Genomic DNA, 17,110 nt, shown 5'->3' with positions numbered 1-17,110 from the left:
AAAAAAAAACTTCCTCCTTAGGCAGTTAGAATGAATGATCACTCAGAGAGCTACTATACTAGTGGAATGAAAGGGAAATCATTTGTTGTTCTTGCTGCTCTAAATTGACATACTAGTAAACAGCAACAGGCAGCCAACCATTGCAAGTGCAAGTTATCTTGCTTTTGGCTGTTGGCTGCTTTTTCCTCACTCAATTTTTGTGTGGAAACAATATGGAGCACCAAAACCAAGGTAAGGGAAAATTTTACATGCAATGTTTTCTATCTCTCCTTGTTCTGTTTTTTTTTGGTGTTTTTTTTTTTTTTTGGAAGCAGGTACACCATAGACCCAAAAGCTAACTGCTGAAGCCACACAAAAACCGTTGTTTTAATACCTGTTGCTCCTAAATAATGTTGGAAGAAACAGTGCTTAAAAAAACAAAAACAAAAAACAAAACAAAAAAAAAAAAAAAACCCAAGTCCCTTTCCCTTGAGAGGATGAAGTGGCTCTAAGGGGCACTAAGTACTTGATCTTTGATCTGTGTTGGTAATGTTAAACAGCTGAAACATTTGCTTGCCAATCAGATTTTATATTCACAGTCTTTGTCATATACACATAAACACTGATGATGCCTGTTTATGATCTTAGGAGTAAAATATTACTGGGTAATCTGTGATTACTTCGTTATACTGCCATCAGACACACACTCCTGCATGCACAGAGTGGTGTTAGGGCTGAAGTTGTAGAGAATATTGCTGAGAAAGCATAATCTTTCGTGTTAGTGTTACATCTGCAAGTATTACTGTTAAATTGCACTGCTTGAAACAAAGTTGTTCTCATCTACAAGAGCTGTAATTCACACAGCCAAGAGCAAACATCCTTTAATTTACAAAAACACAGGCCAGCACTGGAGACTTTTCTTGCTTTGAGAGGGTGGTGGTGGTGAATTTCACTGATCAGAAGACAAACCCATACCCTTACTAATTCAATTGCTGCTTTGCCTCACATAATTGGCAAAGGCTGATCTTCTATTAACCTGTTCTTTGATTCATTCTCTTTCGGGTTTTAAGTGGGGAGGTAAGTGGTGTGGTGTGGTCCCTTCAACTTTCTCAATGGTCTTTTAGGCAAAGCCAATGAAGTGGACATGAAAAATGAGATTTTGGAGGATGTGGGGAAAAGAGAAATCTTGCAGAATACTGAGCATGAGGAACACAAAGAGGAGTCTGAGGAGCAGGAAGTACAGACATTGCATGCTGATGAAAACACAGAGGCAGAAAAAGTGATTGAAGAAACCGATGCCGGGTCAACAGCGATGTTACCAGATAGTAGGCTTACAGAACAAAACCAAAGCCTTGCAGAACCCGTGTCAGGGAATGCTTCTTCAAACTGTGATAGTGACGCAGATGATTTGAGAAAGGAGACAGAGTCAGCAGACACAGCAGCCCAACAGCCTGTTAGCGAGGAGGCTGAATGCAGTAACTCACATCCAAGGACAAATCAGACCTCAGAGGTGGGCTCAGTGCAGGGTCAGGATTTTGAGAGTCCTCAGGAAATGCCCAGAGACTTAGGTACAGAGCATGAACTGGAAGAAGCTGCTCCAGAACAGGAAGAACGAGAGGATGTGGAAACTAGCCATGCACTGAGTGCTAATGACATGGAACAAGCAGCTGACACTGCAAGCTGTGAGTTCGTTTCTGACCAGCCAGGGCTACCAGAGGCTGAAGTAGCAGGCTCCCTGAGCGAAGAGGTAAATGTGGACAGTCACCTTGAGACACTCCAGCATGTGGAAGAAAGTGCTGAGAACAAAGTTACAAATGTCTTGGAGGAAAAGCTCCTTGAAAGCAAAGACTGCACTGATGGGACAGCTGATGAGAAGGGAGGTGATAGAGCTGAAGAAGAAGACGAGGTGGGGAATGCAGTTCAGGGTCAGGCAACAGAAAGGGATTCTGTGGGTTTGGAGGGGAAAGAGTCCCATGAAAGTGGTGTCCCAGCAGATAAAAGTGAAAAAGAGGAGGGAGGAGATCACGCATGCATTCAGCCACCTTCTTCAGAGGATGCTCATTTAGCATTGTTAGAGGAACAGAATATGCAAGAGAGAACAGAACTTAAAGCTGCTGAGAAAGACGGACAGAAAGAAGTATTGATGGAAAACTTGGAGGTGTGTGCAGATTCTGCAGGAGCAGGCAAGCAGGAGGAAGCACCTGCAGAGTCTGTGGGCTCTGTTACCGAGGTGAAAGGAAGCGTGCTGCAGCAGGCAGAGCCAGACCCAGACGTTGTGAAAGAAATGGCATCTCAGGAAAGCAGTTCAGACCCAAGGGTTTTAGATGACAAAATTCAGGAATCAGAAGTGGAAATACAATGTGAGTCTGGGAAAAGAGAGGAAAGTAGGGCAGAATGGGTGGAAGACTTAGAACCAAAGGTGGAACTTCAGACAGTTCAGTGTAGTAAAGACACAACAGGAGATACAGTGGGAGAGAAAAATAGTTCTTCAGAAGATGAAGCACAGAATGCAGGTAAGCAAGAGGAAGGTGAAGCACAGAATGCAGGTAAGCAAGAGGAAGGTGAAGCACAAAACGTAGTGAAGCAAGAGGAAGGTGAAGCACAAAACATAGTGAAGCAAGAGGAAGGTGAAGCACAAAACATAGTGAAGCAAGAGGAAGGTGAAGCACAAAACGTAGTGAAGCAAGAGGAAGGTGAAGCACAAAACGTAGTGAAGCAAGAGGAAGGTGAAGCACAAACTGTAGTGAAGCAAGAGGAAGGTGAATCTAAAGAGGAGTTAACTGTAGATCTTAGTGGAACTAGTGAAAACCAAGCTGATAAAGAAATATTGAAAGAAGATGAGAAACAGTTAGAGTTTGCAAACCCCCATGGTGATGGATTTGCTCCTGAGGATGATGCAAATAATTGTCTTGCACAGAAAGCTGAGATAGATGAAAATATTGGTGAGCGAGTTAGCTTGGAGGCTCAAGCAGAGGAAGGACTAGAAGATGATGGTGACGCATTTGACTTCGATGAAGAATCAAAACAGATACTCGAAACTGATGAAAAATCTGATGGAGAGAAAGTTGATACACAGAGTGGAGAGGATGATGGAGCAAATGGCGTGGTCAAAAAAACTGTCGAAGCAAGTGAAGCTGGAAAAAGAACAGGTGAAATAGAAACCGAAGTCCCCTTGACCGAAGATGACAGCTTACGGCATAAGAAAGGAGATGAGTATGGAGAAGCAGGGCACTTGCAAGGGGAAGAAGCATCATCGCTGAAAACTGATGAGAAGGCTGATGTGTTGGAAGATGAAAGTAAAGCATCAGATTCTAATGACGTGGAAAAAATACCAGATGTTTCAGAACAGGATTTGGAAAGTGCTTACAGTAACAGGGAGGAAAGCAAAGAGGATTTGCAAGGTGGTAGAAGGGCTAAGGGTAAATCTAGAGATGACTGTACAATATCCTAAGTTAAAAATCTCAGGCTACACGAGATACATGCCATTTGATCAGTCTCAGTACAGAAGCATGCACTTTGCACAACAAATCAGGCCTTAGGAATATAGGAATACTCTTAAGGGTTTTTTTTTCCTTATAGGTAACTCTCATCGTAATACACTGCCAGGTCATATACATGGTAATGATGCAACTATTAAGTTATTCACTGACGTACCTAGCCACAAAAAATCATGCGTGGGTTTGGTTTTGCTGTGTCTCAGGTTAAATGTTACCAAAAGAGCAAGCTTCACAAATAAGCTATGCGGTCTATCTTGCAATTAAAGTACTTTTAGTGTGGATAACTGCTACTGAGGAACTTTTATATGAAATTCCTACTTTCTAGCCTACTATAATGATAGGTTATCTGAATGTACTTCCATGTGCATTAGATTGACAGTATGTTAACGCCTTGTCATGAAGGAACTCAGTAGGTCAGCAACACTGAGATCTAATGTTGAAACTTGTTGCTGAATGATTAAAGCCTAGGAACCAATTTTTTGTTGCTGTGGAACAAGATAATGTCATTCCACCTTTTGTATCTTTCTAATATGGATGTATTCCAAAGTATCAATCACTGTGAATCCACTTAGTCTAAACACTTTGGAGGAACAATACACAGTTTGAAGGAAGTACAGCATGCAGGTTGCTAAAAGAAACAAATATATACCTGTTTACTTCATCTAGGCACTTTGCACCACAATAGGCCTTTTACACCATGTCTCACGTGTTTTTTTTCCTAAGCAAGTATCAGTACACACTGTAACGTGTGCTTAGGTTTGCTATCCAGTACTGTCTAGCTATGAATATTACAAAATACCTATTTTTCCAAGAAGGTTTTTGTTTAAAATTACATTCCTTACTGCGTTATATATATTTTTTTTTCCAAAATATTATTCTGAAAGAATGTTTTTTTCTCTGAAAAATTCTTTCCTCTTTTTCTGGAGAGAGATAACTTTGGATGTCTTAGTCCTTACTGGGTGTTAGACCAAAGACTGTTGTTGTTTTCTATACTAGCCCGTGAGCCTATTTGAAAAGCTGGAGTACTTTGAATTGTTGGCTTGAACTAGGCACTTCGACTCACTGCTATATTCCATGCATCTTTTGTAGTGCTTGGGAGGAAGAGCATGTTTTGCATAAGTTGTGTTAAGCAGTGAACATCCAAAGGGAATGCAAACTGAGCAGTCGGGAGGGGGGCTGTAGAAAGTTCTGTCTGTGTTGATGTTACAAAGTTGATGGATTGCAAACAGACTGCAAAATTTCAAGATGTATATCAAAATGTACTGAGCTGTATATAATTGAAATAAACATATTTTCTACTTTAAATTGCCTGTCCAGAGCACTGTTTATAAACCTGCATAAATATTTTTTTTAAATCTGTATCATTTCACAAACACCATTTCTACAGCTTTCTTAAATGTATTGCGTTGTGCTGCATAGATAGTGGAGCTGTCCCGTTAGGAACAGACAGCCTTGGGGTTTGAGGTCAGTGAATGCGATGGCACCCATAGCAGCACACCTGTGACAGAACTATAAACCTCTAACTCCTTTCATATGACTTCTCTCCAACTTAAAACAGCTTCAGTATGGTTTCTGTAAGTATTAGCAGTTGTTTTTATTAAGGGTTTACACTAAATGCTAATCTAAAAAGTCACAAATCTTTAAAGCATCTCTCCTTGCCATGTAGTAGTGTTTAAATAAAGATTTTTCCCTTGCCACGTTCAACTGTAATACATGGTTTAATGTTGAAAGTATTTAAAGGTATTTATATTTAAATGTTAAGTACAGTTAAATGTATAACTAAATGTTCTTGCCAGGCGTCACCTAACCTTGTGGATGGATATGCGATCAATTTTCAGTTAAATTAGGCATGTGCCAACATTTCCGATATTTTTCAGGAGTTAGAAACACAACAGGAGTGCTTCTGGATGGTTGAAGGGCAGGTAATCGTGACCTATTTTTAACTATTTTTTTCCACTTCAAGGAAGAAAAAGCATCTATAAGAGAAGTCCTTTTTTAAAGGCAAGTCACAGAAAGAAACAATGACAACTCTAGTCTTAACTGTCCATGTGCTTGCTTTTATCCCACAGTAACTTGCCAAATCTCAATGAAACTATAGTAGAAACAAGAACATGGGCAGGCGATGAACAGCTTATGTACTGTAAGTCCTCCCTTGAATGTTAGCTGCTCAGTGCCAGTGTTGGCAGCCGGTTCCTGACTTCTGGAATTGGGCAAGTACCACAGAGAAGGAGGTGGTCCTGGTGTTTCTTAGCTCTTCAGGTTCTTCTTCAGTATATGCACATCAAGGGAGAGGGGGAGGTCTCTCTGGTAAATAATCTTAAAGATAACAGGAACTGCAAGATGATGTGTTCAGAGTTTGAATCAAATATTATATGCGAGTTAGCTTTTGAACGAAATGTATTGCATTAGAGTGAGGGGGAGGGGACTGTCTCAGGAGGAAATACCTATCAAATGGATGCCTTGTAAAGTTGCGTAATTGAAAACCATTTTTCATGTTTTCCCTGTGATATCCCTAACAAATACAATAATGGATATATCTTGTCCCTTGCATTGTTTTAGACTTTCAAAGACAGCAAAATAACGTTCAAACTTTTAAGGGAGTTTACAATGAAACCAAGAAATCATGAGATGAACTAAAACCAGGAATCTGATTTTGCAATGTAACCCATTTTGTCTTGAGCAGAGGCAGCCAGCTTATGGAGTACTGCAGCGAGCACAGGGTCACAATGTGCAAGACTCTCCCTTTCCCTTTCCCTTTCCCTTTCCCTTTCCCTTTCCCTTTCCCTTTCCCTTTCCCTTTCCCTTTCCCTTTCCCTTTCCCTTTCCCTTTCCCTTTCCCTTTCCCTTTCCCTTTCCCTTTCCCTTTCCCTTTCCCTTTCCCTTTCCCTTTCCCTTTCCCTTTCCCTTTCCCTTTCCCTTTCCCTTTCCCTTTCCCTTTCCCTTTCCCTTTCCCTTTCCCTTTTTCCCATGATAGGCTGATGGATCCAGAGAAGCAATATTGCCCCACCTTCTGTTGGATTCCTCCAGCTCCCTCGAGCTGTTGGTGTGTTTCCATGGGACGCAGCCCTCACTGCTTGCCTTCCCACCCTCCATGGACACTTTACCCTTTTCAGTTGCATCCACATTAATTACTTGTTGGACTATGCAAACCATTAAAGTTAAAAATAATAGGTTCCCATGCCACAATTCCCTCAAAATAGGAAGAGACATCAACTGTCTGTGGGTTATTAGGGGATATTAGGTCAATTTTGCCACTGAAGCAGCACCATAGTTAGCAATACTTTGAGTCAACTGCATTACCCAAGTAATGAGAGTGCTCACGTGCCTTAAACTGGCCTGCACAATAGCAGAAGACACTGATAGCCACAGCTGCCACTCCCCTGTCTGTCCTGTTCACTTCCCTGGGTGAATGGCATTGTCCCCGGCTCCTGGGGCAGTGCTCTGTTAAGCTCTTTTGTGTATGTAAGCCATGAATTGGTGCACTGAGTAGGTTGGAAATCATCTTACCAACATTAAATCTCACTGAGATGAATTTCAGAGTATTCATTCGTTGTAGTATCTCCATATGTGAAATATGGATAATGAGTGTTTTACATGGGAGTTGTAATTAGCTGCTTCACATGCTAATTCAGGACATTGTTCTTTTCCACATATAGCTCTAGAAGCCCTCAGATCCTTGATTTGCTGGAAAAATGTCTCCTAAAAGCAAAAATAAAGTTTTATGAAAAGATCTATTAAAGCTAGAGTAAGTTTTATGTATCAGTGTGGGGTTGTAGGATACATGAAACTGAAGAACTTTATCTACACATGCAGAAAGCTTTTCTACATAAGCAGCAATTTTAGCAAACTAGTATTTTCTGTGATCTTGTAAATCCTGCTGCCAGCATGTCATCTGTCCTAGTGTGATGCAGATGCCCATCATGAGGGAAGAGAGAAGTGATGGTGAGACCCAATTTGAAGGTTCGCCCCAAAATGCTAACACTGGTTTTGCAGGGAGAGAGGCTGGGTGAAGATGATGTGCTTCCTTACTGGGTACTGGAGGTGTCCTTTCATTAGGCGGACGTATTTCACCCCACAACAGTAGTTGTGGTAATAAAAGTATTTCAACTGCATGTATGACTGACTTCCTTTTAGGATTAAGGTAGATTATTTGGCCCCTTTAGAGCCTGCGAGTTTGGGATAGCTTTATAGTGGCCTCCAGATTTTCTTCTGCACCAGTCCTTTCCTAATCCTATGTAACTTCATTTCTTGATCTCTGCTGACCTGTGACACCCAATTCTATCTTCATTCTGAATATCTACGACTTTCCTTTTAGTGTTTGCCCTCCTTGCTTTCTTCATTGGACTTCATTGCTCCACCTTCATATTTTTACAGAATTTCTGTCTTCAGCTTCCCATATAAGTATGTGAAACTGTTTTATTCTTTTAAAGGATATTTTTCTCTTGTTAGTTTACAAAAACATGAACGTGTTTTCCTCCCACATCAATGCTCAGGTGTAACAATGCTGGGCATGTTACAAATAGCTAATAAAAAAGATAGGTTCAAAGTGAATGTGTGGAACTGCTGAACTGGGATGTCACTTTACGGTCTGTATTTGAGTACTGCATCAGAAGCCAAGGTAGAGGTTTTATTCCCTGCTCTAGAATGACTGCTGGTACATGGGAACTTGGATACACAGGAGAGAAATGACTTACCACGAATTACTAGGTAATGGACTGTTCCCGTCTGCCAAATAGATGGAGTTTCATTTGGAAACTTCAGTTTTCCCCATGGCTTGGTTGATACAGACTGTTTATTCTCTTTATTGAATGTGTTAACAAGAAAAAAAGGGTGAACCGCAAGACTTTGGCCTGTTAGGGATTTAACAATGAACGAGGATAACAGCGTATTGTATTTTAAAATGATTTTCAAAGCTTTTCAAAAATATTTGTCTGTCAACATGAAAATCCAGCCAGTTTACCTGGTAAAAGCCCAGCATTCTCTTGTCTGTGACCTATAAATTGCTTGCCTTGAGTTTACAAAAGTTTTTTTTTTCCTGTGAGTGACCTTTGGATTTTAACAATTTAATAACTAACAGGCAAGACCTTAGATGTGGAGTTGAGCTCTGCACACCCCCTGGCTTGGTTCTGAGCAGTGACTGCTTGCTGGCAAGGGAAGTAAACCAAATAAAACCACAATGTCAACACGTGTCAAAGCTGTGGAGTAAGACCTGTCTGAGGTCAATATACCCCCTTCTAATAATAACATTTGAAGGCTATGTTCCAGTGTACTTCCATTGAGGTAACTGAACAAACTAAGGTTGTTAATGAATGAGGTAAAGTGATTTTAGCGATCTAAAAAATTGTGAGTAAAGATTTGTTGCGTACAGTTCTTGCTAAAATGCTTTCACATTTTGCATTGATAGGAAAGAAGAAACAACGGATTTGGTTACTTGCCTCTATTTCTTTTTTCCAATTGTCTCATTCTGTACTGTGTACGTAGTTAATCAATGTCCACACATCTGCGTGCTGATCTGTAGCACTTGCAGGTTCAAGTCTAACACCACAACAGTTGGTCCGGATTGCCCATTGCCTTCTTGATGTCTGACTGAGAGGATTTACTCTGAAGGATAAAAGAGAAAATGTTTTACCAGACTGCTGTGTTTGAAATAAAAATAATTTCATGGTCGTAATGCTGGGGATAACACAATGTCATTGTCATGCTGTTTAGTAAAAGAACTGAGGATTTTAAGTGTTGAGAATGTGCTTAGCTGTGATTACAGGTGTTTACCGTATTTTTATGATGTTGAATTGTAAAGATCTGTGAGATTTTGTGTTGCAGTTGTGTTTGACCCTAGAGTTCTTGCATGCTAACCTAACGTAGAAGATTAGCCTCTTTGCATGCAGCTGGGTGCTGCTACTGCCGTGACAAGCATGCTCTGTGAGAATGACATAACCTCCCCTGGCTGCAGCCCCTTCCCAGTCCTGTCTGTGGCCTCATTTCCTGTGGTACGTGCATAACTACCTTCATCATTAGTTTCACTAACCTTAACGGTTCGTTGTCGTATCAGATACGCTCTGAAACGCGTGGCTTACTTAAATCAGCACTGAACTTTTGGTTTTCTCTTTCAGACAGGCTGAGGAAACTCATTGATGAACGGGAATCCTTACTAGACCAGGTAATCACACACAAACTGAGATGCTGTGCATTAACTAAATGTATGATAAAAACAGTAAAGATTCAGAAAACCAAAATGCCCCTAATACAGATTATAGAACATATACACCATTGTCTTTCAGCATGTGTGCTGTGTTCTTGCTGAGGACTTTATGCTTCCCCCGAGTCTTTTCTCCTGTGCATTAGCTCAGGGCATGAAATAGATGACCCACGGGGCCTGTTTCATGTTGCTAACGAGACACATTTGGCACTCAGAATATTCCAGATTTGTCTGTAGCCACCTAAATCTCCATCATGACTATTTCTGAAAAAATACTTTGGATTAGGTGAGGCCAAGGGAAAAACGTATATGATTCAGAAATTACAGAAGCAAACTTTACTTCCAAGAGTTAGCCTTCCTAATTGCTGGATCTGTGGGTAGTGACCAATTTGGAAAGAATGCTAGAGGAATTACAGGAGATGGGTAAATAGCAATTAAAGTAATTATTGCTAATACCATGATATAGTGGATATAATCCTTATTCAAAACATTTTAGCTGATCGGTTTCTCTGCAGGATGCTCTGTGCTTTCATTTATGGACTGTATCCCTGGCCTTGGGATTTCCTGCACAATCAATCACAGTTTGGGGTTTTTAAGAACGCTTTATATGAATGTGCCAGCAGAACATTTATGGCTTTTTTAATAAAACATTCTTCTTCCTCTTATTATTCTTGGTCCTGAATTTATGCATAAGTACTGATACTTAAACTATGGTGTTATTTGCCAAAAGAATTTCCAGGAAATTTTGTACCAAAGGATTTTTTGGAATTTAGTTTTTTAAAAGTTTCGTAATACTTGATTGAATTTGAGTCTTGAGCCACAATTTACCTGAGCCACAATTTACCATACTTGTTTTAAGAACTATTTTGTGTCTTTCAGGTTAAAAAATTAAAGGGTCAACTGGAAGAAAAGCAAAAGAATGGCAAGATGGAGAATGCACAATCAGAAGATGAAGTTCTGGAAAATGGGACAGATATGCACATGATTGACCTCCAAAGTGAGCTGCGTTTTGGTTTTAAGAGAACTTTTGTGTCCTGCATGTGAGTGAGAGAATGTGTCTGTACAATGAACACGTAGCTCTAAGTAAACACGAGACTTCAGTTCTAAGGGAGCTTCAAACTGGGAGCCAGCCATGCACCTCTCCTAGAGGTGAGGGAATGATTATCCTTTGAACAAGAACACAATTGGAAATCTCCCATATGTTACCCAGGAGAGCTGGGCGTAAGTTCCCTGTCACACCTGGTTAATTCTGCTTTCAGAGTGGCCAGAAAGTGATCAGATGAGATTGGGGACAGCTCCTACCTGCTAGGCACTGAGTGGGTTTAGCTGCCAGCACTGATACAGAAGTAGATCCAAGGCAGAGAGCTACAGTCCTGCTGCCCTGAGTAGATTTATGTAGCGTGGAAATCTTACGACAGACTTGTCGAGATTTGTTCTGACATCTCTTATAAATCTGCAATTCTTTTAGGAGATGCCAACAGACAGATCAGTGATCTCAAATTTAAACTAGCAAAGTCTGAGCAAGAGATAACGGCATTGGAGCAGAATGTAAGTTCCTGGTTTGTTCTGTTTGTTTACTCTTGGTGAGAATTCAAAGAGTGTATTGTATCCTGTGAAAAAGGAAGTCTTGATTAATGTGACTTCCCTTAAAATAAAACGTAGGATTGTTGCAGCATCAAAGCTGTTGAAGTTAAGTCATGAAGACTACAATGCTTGCATTGATCTATAGGGAAAAGTGAATATACTATTCATCTTCACCAAATGAAAAACTCTCAAAGACAAATGTATACTTAAAGCATTTTACAAACTCTGCGGAATACTTTCTTGTGCCTAGTTACTGGCAATTCTTACATGGCTCCTGGTGTATGAGGTAGTATCTGTGGATTTTGTACAAGACCGCTCAATTGTGACTGCTCTTGACCAGAGTACGTCATCAATATTCTTGCTGACATAAATAGCTATATTTAGTAAATGGGCTCTATTTTCTGTTGCTGGAAGTGTACTAAATATGGATATGTATAAAAGGTCTGGAGATACTTACCATGGCCAGCTTTCTTTGATGTATTTTTCCTCAAAATATGCCTTTCTTCTATTAAATAAAATCTAGCAACTCGCTCTGGATATTGTTAAACTACAACTTCACTCTTAACTAAGAGTAAAGCTTCAGAGTAACTCCTTTTGTATAGTTTAATTCAGAAAATTTGCTTTTCCCTTAGGTAATACGATTGGAAGGTCAGGTAGCCCGATACAAAACTGCTGCTGAAAATGCTGAAAGAGTAGAAGATGAACTGAAAGCAGAGAAACGCAAACTACAGCGAGAGGTAACTGTAAATGTAAACTGTCATAAACTAGCAGTCAGTCTGTGCTGCAGAAGGGGAGACTTGTCTCTGCAGTGTGTTTTAGAGCAGGAACTACCTGTCTTGGTGTGTAGCAAAGAATAAACATCTACCTTTTTTTTTCTTTTTTTGTCATTTGGTCTAAGTGTTTAACCAAACTTCTAGCACTCAAACTGCAGTAACAGTCACGACTGTGAACTCCCACTGCCATTTCACCATTTGCCCCTGAACTGACTTGTAATACCTCACTTTGTACCAGAGTCGGTTCTCTGGAGCAAACTCAGGTGCTTCTTCTGCAATTTCAGTCTGGAAGCAGCCTTCAAATGCTCAGCTTGCATGTTACTGTACGGCTGTGAAGTGTTCACTTGGTTCCCCATTCATCAAGCTGAATAATTCCTACTTATTTGGTGTCCTTGTTGCACCCAGAAGCTCTTTACTTTGGATGTTATAAACTCCAGGTTTGTAATTAGAAATCACTGGTCTTCTAAGGAGATGTGGTTCAGAGTGATTTTGACCATACTTCTTTTACCAAACTTCATGTTCTCTCCAAGTAACTGCTACAACCAGCCTTAAGTGTGTATGTATATATGTGTGTGTGTATATATATATGTATGTATATATATATATATATATATATATATATATACACACATATATCAGCTTCTTTCATACCTGCCTCCTGAGGTGTGTTTTTTCAGGATGGCTCTCTCTGCTTTTACTAAATTCCTCCTTCTGCTGTGCTGCCTATAAAAGTGGTCTTTTGTGGAACTTTGCCTTCCTGCTTGTTGTCTTGCATATCAGATGAGAAACTCTCCTCTTAAGACAGTGGGGCAGATGTTGCCCATCATGAACATTTGGAAAGCTGGCAGTGCTTATGAATACACTATATGCATCTGTTGTATAAACATCAGAAGTCACAAAGAAACATTGACCAGGGAGCGGTGTTGATAGTGATCAGATTCCTTTGAGATGAGATAAGGATACTAAATTCTGGTCCCTGTTCCAAGGGGATGGGGGATGGGCTAGAGTGGTTCATTTTAATATCTAAAGATTGTTCAGATATTCTGGATTAAGTGGCCTTTAAATTAGATTTTGTAATTCTTGTTGTTCCTTCCTGGTGAGTACCCTAGTAGCTGTGTAAAAGGCTTCTTTCTCCTGGGCTAACGAGTCTTGAAGTCTCTTGCACGAAGTGCAATGGCTTCAGTCAAAAATGAGCCAACTTAAAGGTTTTTTAGTCTGCTCCTTAGGATGGTGTCCTGGGGAGCAGCAGGTTGCCCAAGGCCAGAAGGGTACCAAATGCTGCAATGCTGTTTTCTCTCCTGGCTCTAGACCAGGATGCTTTTGCTACACCTCTTTATGCTCCTTCCTTCCATATAATAAATAATCCTTGTTGTTTCTCAGGGTCAGTCTTACTTACTGGCAAGTCCCAAATCAAGGCAAACTTTAAAATCTGTTTTGTGGAGTTGTTGCACCTTTATCATGGTGGTGGCTTTTACTGACTGTCTGCATTCCACCTCTCTCTACCTACCCCTGTCCCTTGGTGGATTTTACAGAAAAGAAAGGCACCTAGGTGGTGGCTGTAATTCTGGGAAACAGAAACATAAAAGCCAGGCTCTGAGACAGGTGTCTGTGACCCTATGGATCTCTGAGCATCCACGCCTCCGAAGCCAAGACAAAGTCCGAGCCATATGTTCAACGTTCTGTAAATAGCTTGGATTCTTGGCACTGTGCTTAGAAAATATCTGTGTGGCCGTCAAAACAACAGTGCAGGCAGTTAACAGCATTCACTGTTAACTCTGCTAGAAGGAATTTTCAGCTGCTTTATATCTTGTAAGGAAGCTCTAGCAATATAGTCAGTTAGTGTGGTATCTACAAACCTTGCTTTATTTTTGGAAAGAAAAAGCACTGCAGAAGTTACATTCTTTTTCTGCTTCTTTCCTCTAGCTTCGTTCAGCACTGGATAAAACTGAGGAGCTCGAGGTCAGCAATGGCCATCTAGTAAAACGCTTGGAGAAGATGAAAGCCAACCGGAGTGCTTTATTGTCGCAGCAATAACCAACGCCTTTCAACAGAAACGACTACTTGACAGAATCAGAACAGCATTGCAGATGCTTCTGTCTCTCGCTGTCTGGGATGCTTTGAGTCATGCCTTCTGACAACAGACAACCACAACACTTGCTACGTGCCACCCAGTCGTGGTTCTCTCTACGCAGATTCAAACCTACTGCACTATATGCATAGGAGTAGCTGATCCAAATGGCTGTGCCTGCGGGGGCCCTTCTACACACTACTTTGGGTACACTTGGCAGACAGTATCCATATACCATATTAGAAGCACATCGGGGCACCGTGTTAAGTTCTTCATCCAGAAGGCACAGCAGCCGTTTATTGCCATTTAAAATGGCATTCAAAGAAAAAAACACTTTAGCTGGACTGGAATTTTGTGTCTTGCTGAAAACTTAAAAAAACAAACAAACAAAAAAAAAACACTAAGTTTTAGACTTTCTCATGACAGTATCTGTAATTTAGTGACTACGGTAGAGTTATTCATAGTAGGCTTTTTCATTTACAAATCACTGTGGAACCACAAGCCATTACAAAGCAAAACTCCTTCAGTGGAAACCATGGAAGAAGATGGTCTTGGAAGCAAAAGTGACCTTAAATGACTTTGCCAATAAAACAAAGGTATTCGGAGGGATTTTTGCACCAGTTGAATCATAAGACTATTTTATTTCAGGGTAAATAGGCAATAGCTTCATTGGATTTAAAATCTTATTTGTATTATTTAATCCCTGCTCTTGGAATTGAAGTAAAATACTTCTAAAGGATGTAAAGTTGCATTAATAAACCAGCATAAGGCCATGTTTTAAGAAATGGTGGGCTTTGCACTTACATCACTTCAGTGCATTTGTCAAATCAAGTGTCACTTGCTTAAACAAAATACGTAATGGGTTTTTTACATCAGAAACTATCTACTGGTCCATGAACTGCTAGGATACTATGCCACTACCAAATGCAAGTCTCATCTTAAAAAAGTAACTGATAAGTAAAGAAGCACTTTAGAAAATATTACTGCATATGTTTTTTCTACAAATGCAGAAATAGCGAATTATTTCCTTCTGAAGTTACTGTAAAGGTTTTCCACTTTTCATAAAAAAATAACATAATAAACTGCCTGCAACATTTTAATTGGTTATACACAACTAGCACTACAGCTCTGGTTTTTTGGAAATGATTCTGAATGTACTACTCAAAGGAGAACAGCAGTTACCTGAAGATGAAGTCAGTTCTTTCCCCTTCAGCCCTAACCGAAAGCTCACAAGTAACACAGGTGACTGATCCCTTCGCAATCTGCTCCCAGCATAGAGCAGATTCCTGGCAAACAGGAGCAACCTTCTGTTGATACGGTTCTGTTAAGCCAAATCCAGACCCCAGGAGACCATTTCTTCCTAACTTGGACTTTCTGGGTCCAGATCTTTCCTTAGCCTCTTCCTCGCAGACTAGAGGTTAGAGTACAAACCGCTGCTATTTTCAACATCAGGGGATTGCTGGCATCTTCTTAGAGCACCTTCGCAAATTACATAAACCAAAAACAGTATCTGAATGTGTTTCTGTGGTTTGGCTAGAAAATAACACCTTCCTCTTTGCCTTTTCTGGGTGGGCCCTGAAATTTATGAATGAAGTACTGAAAATAATATTCCAGGAGGAAGAAGGTTTTTTGTGCCCCTGAGGAAATAAGTATGTCTTTGTCGATCAAGTGGGGTAGAACGTGGGGATTAAAGTAATCTTAACTTAACTCCAGCTAGGACTTTGATTTTTTTTTTTCCTTTGTTTGAGGGGAACATTCAGGTGCAGAGCCATGTTTCTTGTGGAATACCTCAAAATCGCTGTGGATACCAATTTACAACTTTCTGTGGTTGACTCGTGTAATTTCTGGTGTACAAAGCCTCTGGGGCCTAAAAAATGAATTAAGTTTTTTTTCTGAATGCAAATAAACATGCTAAATACAACATCTTATCAACCGATGATGAGGTGTGTGATTGCCACCGATCATCTTTTTGGTTGTGGTAGTGGTGAAAACTCCCCTGGCACGATTCAGGAGAAACGAACTAGCAACAAAATGTTGGTCCAAAAGGCTGAAAGTAATACTTTGCTCATCAAGAAGTGATGTGTTTATTAAGTAGATTGCATCTTGCACCCCATAAACATTAACCTCATGACAAATCAGATGTGTATTTCAACCTGATTATGCTCTTAGTAGAAATCTTTGTGTGTGATGAAGTAGCTGAATGTTGAAGCCGCATTTTTCCCCCTAACTTTCAGTATGATTTAGCTTTAGAATAAGGGAAGAAGAAGTACTGGTAGGTTTAATGCGAACTGGTTTATGTTTTCCTGTGAAGAATGTACAACAACAGGGCTTTGAATGGTAATAATAGCACATGCCCCAGTCCTTTTAACTGAGCTCCAAACAGGAGAGCCTCTGTGCCCAGCCTGCTGACTCGAAGTGGAGCTGAGCAGTGGCAGCCTGGCGAGGAACAGCTCCGGGGAGAACCAGGATGAGTTTTCCTAGAAATTGTATTTAAAACTGCTATCCTTTTGTTTTCGTTTTTAAATGTTCAATAATTTTGTTGTTTGCAAATGGAATGTTACCCGAAATGTTTGTCGGTTTGTTTGTTTGAAAACAAATCTGTTAGGAGATGGGAGCGTGGATAAGGAAATTCATCAGCAGAACTTGCCAATAAAAATGTCACTTTTCGGGTACTTTTTATGGAGTGGTCTGTCATCATAATGTTACTGGTAAAAGTTCCCTTGGAAAATACAGGCTTTTTGGACAATACTGGTATAACAGGCTCATCATACTGTTTAATACACTATCGCAGACACAAACCTGAGCAAAACACTTCCCGGTTGTTCACTGTCTGAAGGCAGGCGCCTGTGTGATACGAAGCACTGGTGCAAAACATACCCAAAACATTTTTACTGTTTTTTGAATATGTTTGAAGATCAGTCCTTGAAAAAGCATCTCACCAGAGGGAAACTTGAATGGTGTTGTTAACGGGACTTATTCTCTGTTGAAAGTATTTATGGTAAATGGGGTTGTT

The 17,110-nt window shown here is 40.3% G+C and overlaps 1 protein-coding gene and 1 long non-coding RNA gene across 26 annotated transcripts in view; one reads left to right on the top strand and one right to left on the bottom strand.

The window, feature by feature from the left end:
• LRRFIP1 (LRR binding FLII interacting protein 1) overlaps nucleotides 1-16,769 on the top strand; it is a 110,544-nt gene extending 93,775 nt beyond the window's left edge. For 21 of the 25 annotated variants that reach the window (XR_005820887.1, XR_005820882.1, XR_005820879.1 and 18 more), the window contains 2 exons: nucleotides 1,104-9,463; nucleotides 9,587-9,635. Coding sequence is in view for 2 of the 25 variants with exons in the window: in XM_040560905.1 (XP_040416839.1) it covers nucleotides 9,587-9,633; nucleotides 10,552-10,669; nucleotides 11,141-11,220; nucleotides 11,889-11,993; nucleotides 13,953-14,063 (461 nt within the window). In the remaining 23 variants the exon portion in view is untranslated. Of the gene's footprint in view, nucleotides 1-1,103; nucleotides 9,464-9,586; nucleotides 9,636-10,551; nucleotides 10,670-11,140; nucleotides 11,221-11,888; nucleotides 11,994-13,952 lie in introns of those variants that run through there. The other 4 variants (XM_040560905.1, XM_040560904.1, XR_005820895.1 and 1 more) reach the window with 2 other exon arrangements.
• LOC121071969 lies at nucleotides 8,917-13,944 on the bottom strand. Its single transcript, XR_005820904.1, has 2 exons — nucleotides 12,681-13,944; nucleotides 8,917-9,077 (listed from the first exon to the last, which is right to left on the bottom strand). It is a non-coding gene; the product is annotated as an uncharacterized LOC121071969 (long non-coding RNA).
• Nucleotides 16,770-17,110: the final 341 nt, after the last annotated feature.

The sequence above is a fragment of the Cygnus olor genome, chromosome 6 (genome assembly GCF_009769625.2).
Source record: "Cygnus olor isolate bCygOlo1 chromosome 6, bCygOlo1.pri.v2, whole genome shotgun sequence".
Classification (NCBI taxonomy): Eukaryota; Metazoa; Chordata; class Aves; order Anseriformes; family Anatidae; genus Cygnus; species Cygnus olor.
This window is presented reverse-complemented; position numbering and strand designations above follow the sequence as displayed.